The following is a 2,957-nucleotide window of genomic DNA, read 5'->3' as shown; positions in this document are numbered from 1 at the left end:
GCCTCCTTCATGGGTTGACCCCCGGAGGAGAAAAAAAACATACATAGTTGCTAAAAAATTTCATTATGTACCTTCCAAAGTATAGGGGTGATGACCACGCTGGGAATGCAAGCCAGACCAGTTTCATGATCAATGAGTCTATTGTATTACAAGTCATTACCATGAAGTACAATGAAACAATAGCCCTAGCCCAGGCCCCCCAGCTGATGAACACTAAAACCGAAAATACAGTCTGTAAGGTACAACATGCTGAAACTCTGAGATCAAGCGCAACAACTCTGAGAGCCAATAAATCAGCATTGTGACGAGTGACTGTTAATCCAGAACAATGAATGCTTATCACAAATATGATTAGACACACTCTGGTCAGATCTGTTGTTATCTCAACCCTTTGTGCCCCACGTTGGGCACCACAAGAAACTGTTGTGGTTTAAGCCCAGCTGATAACTCGGAACCACGCAGTCGCTAGCTCACTCCTCCCCTTTTTCCTCCCCCCCATTCCTGGAGGGATGGGGAGGAGAATTGGAAGAATGTAACTCTCATGGGTTGAGATAAGAACAGTCCAGTAACTAAGGTATAATACAAAACCACTACTGCTACCACTAATAATAATAATGATAAGGGAAATAACAAGGGGAGAGGATACAGTTGCTCACTACCCGACGACTGATACCCAGCCCGACCCAAGCAGCGATCTGGGCCTTCCGGGTAACTCCCCCTAGTTTATATACTGGGCAGGACGTTATTTGGTATGGAATACTCCTTTGGCCAGTTTGGGTCAGATGTCCTGTCTCTGCGTCCTCCTGGCTTCCCCTCCTCCCTGGCAGAGCATGAGACTGAGAAAGTCCTTGGTCGGAGTAAGTATTACTTAGCAACAACTAAAAACATCAGTGTTATCAGCGTTGTTCCCAGGCTGAAAGTCAAAAACACAGCACTGCACCAGCTACAAAGAAGGAGAAAAAATGACTGCTGTAGCTGAACCCAGGACAGACCTCTAGAAGTCTGTGGTCTAACCTCTTGCTCAAAACAGGGACAACTAGATCTGGTTGTTGAGGGTCTTGTCCAGTTCAATACCAGACATCTCCGAGGACAAAGAAACCACAGCTTGACTGGGGACCTGATTCCAGTGTTTGACCACTTCCATGGTAAAATCTTTTTTCCTAGTATCTAATAGGAATATCTTCTGTTGCAACTTGTGCAGTTGCTGTCCCTGAGCCCTTGCTTCATAAGGCTGAATAAACCCAGGTGTCACAGTCACTTCTAGTAAGTAATGTGCTTCAGCCCTCAACCACCTTGCTGGTCCTCCACTGGACCAGCTGCGGTATGTCAGTCACTTTGTTGTATATACCAGGGAGCTGAAAAGAGACCTCAGCTAAGCAGGACTCCTTCATGTCACTCACTTTCATTAGGCATGAGTAAAAGATTTTTTTTTTTTTTTTTTCGAGAATATCAAAAGACCTGCCTTACAACCAGTGTTCTTCCTTCCAAAAGGGCCAAGCAAATAAGGTCAGAGAAGAATTATAAGGAAGACAGCCAGTATGGAATGACCCTTTTCTTTGTTATGCCCTACTGACCCTTCGTCCTGTCTCAATTTAATCTCTTCTTTCTTTCCTGTGACCAGCACATGCTTGAACCCTCCAGTGTACACTCATCTCCTGCTGGATTTCAACTTTGGGGCTGCTCCAATAGGCTCAGAGCCTACCCTGGTGATGCTCCTGCTGGAGAACAAGGGTGTGGTGCCTGTGGAGTGGTAAGCAATGCTCGGGGGAGCTCAGCCTTCTTTCTGGAGTCTGTCAGGGGGTATATAAGTGCTCACAGGGACTGTGAGATGTTTGCAAGGTTAACAGAGTGTATTTTGTAGGTGCAGCTTGTGTTGTGGAGCTGCAACTGAGATCTGTTAGTAGGTCTGCATGGGGAAGCAAGCAAGGAATGTCAGAGGGGTCTATAGATCAGACCTGGCAAAATGTGATGTGTATCCACCAGCTAGGCCAAGCCTGGCTGGACTGAATATGCTGACTATGGCCCCAGGGAAGCTGGGTGTCTCTTGCTGACCAACTGACTGGTTCGTAGGGCCTTCCTGTTTCCTTCTGATCAGAAGATGGAGATGGAGCACTGGGCAGAGGATGCTGAGTTTAGCTCCTGTGAGCTGCACCAGATGAGAATTCAGGATAACCAGCTCTTCTGTGTTTCCCCAAAGTCAGGAAAACTTCTTCCAGGACAGCAGGGATCTATCCAGCTTTCACACAGGTGATGGCAACTACTTGTACTTCACAGCCTCATGCTGTGTGCCAGGACAGCCTCTGCCATCACAGTCCCCTCTGTTTCCATGCCAGATCCTTTCCCTTCACACACCCCTTGCCCAGCAGAGATTGGGCAAGTAAAAAGTCCCTGAGCATGTCCTGTTTCTGGACTCCACAAAGCTTGTCTTCCTCAGGGGGATGTTGTTAGTGTCCTTTAACACTGAGGCATGAGAGACATTTAACCTGACATGCTGGGGACACTGGTCTGCCTTGACCTGCCAGTTGAGGAGACAAACAAGATGCTGCACTTCCTGTGGCTTAGAGTAAACAGTGATATTTTTGTCATCAGCTAGAACTGCTAGCCCTTGTGTGCCTCTGGAGGGTATGAAGAAAGCTGACACCTCCCCTTTCACAGCAGACCTGATGTGTGAAGTATTGGCATTTCAAATGGCATTAGCCTAGAAACTTGGGTCCCTAAATGGGTGTATGACTAAAATCAACATTGCATCACTCATTCCCACCCAAATACAACAGTTCCCCTCCCTCTCTCAATGGTCCTTATGCAACAGTGGTTCTTTAGCTGGGAAGTGAATTGTCTCTAATGTACTGTGTGACCCTGATTCTATCACCCTCGGCACAAGGTTGGTTTCTAATGTTTTCCTCTGTCTCTTCTTTCACTGCTAGACACGATTTTACTGGTATTGATCACCTCCCTGT

At 46.8% G+C, this 2,957-nt stretch overlaps 1 protein-coding gene across 1 annotated transcript in view; it reads left to right on the top strand.

The window, feature by feature from the left end:
- Nucleotides 1–1,621: 1,621 nt before the first annotated feature.
- LOC104406191 (coiled-coil domain-containing protein 108-like) overlaps nucleotides 1,622–2,957 on the top strand; it is a gene marked incomplete at its 5' end in the record, with an annotated part of 15,114 nt that continues 13,778 nt past the window's right edge. Inside the window, 3 exons of the mRNA XM_010015108.1 lie at nucleotides 1,622–1,750; nucleotides 2,071–2,247; nucleotides 2,925–2,957. The exon at nucleotides 2,925–2,957 is cut by the window's right edge and continues 64 nt beyond it. Coding sequence (XP_010013410.1) covers nucleotides 1,622–1,750; nucleotides 2,071–2,247; nucleotides 2,925–2,957 — 339 coding nt within the window. The remainder of the gene's footprint in view (nucleotides 1,751–2,070; nucleotides 2,248–2,924) is intronic.

This window comes from Nestor notabilis, unplaced genomic scaffold (assembly GCF_000696875.1).
Source record: "Nestor notabilis isolate BGI_N333 unplaced genomic scaffold, ASM69687v1 scaffold6905, whole genome shotgun sequence".
Classification (NCBI taxonomy): Eukaryota; Metazoa; Chordata; class Aves; order Psittaciformes; family Psittacidae; genus Nestor; species Nestor notabilis.
This window is presented reverse-complemented; position numbering and strand designations above follow the sequence as displayed.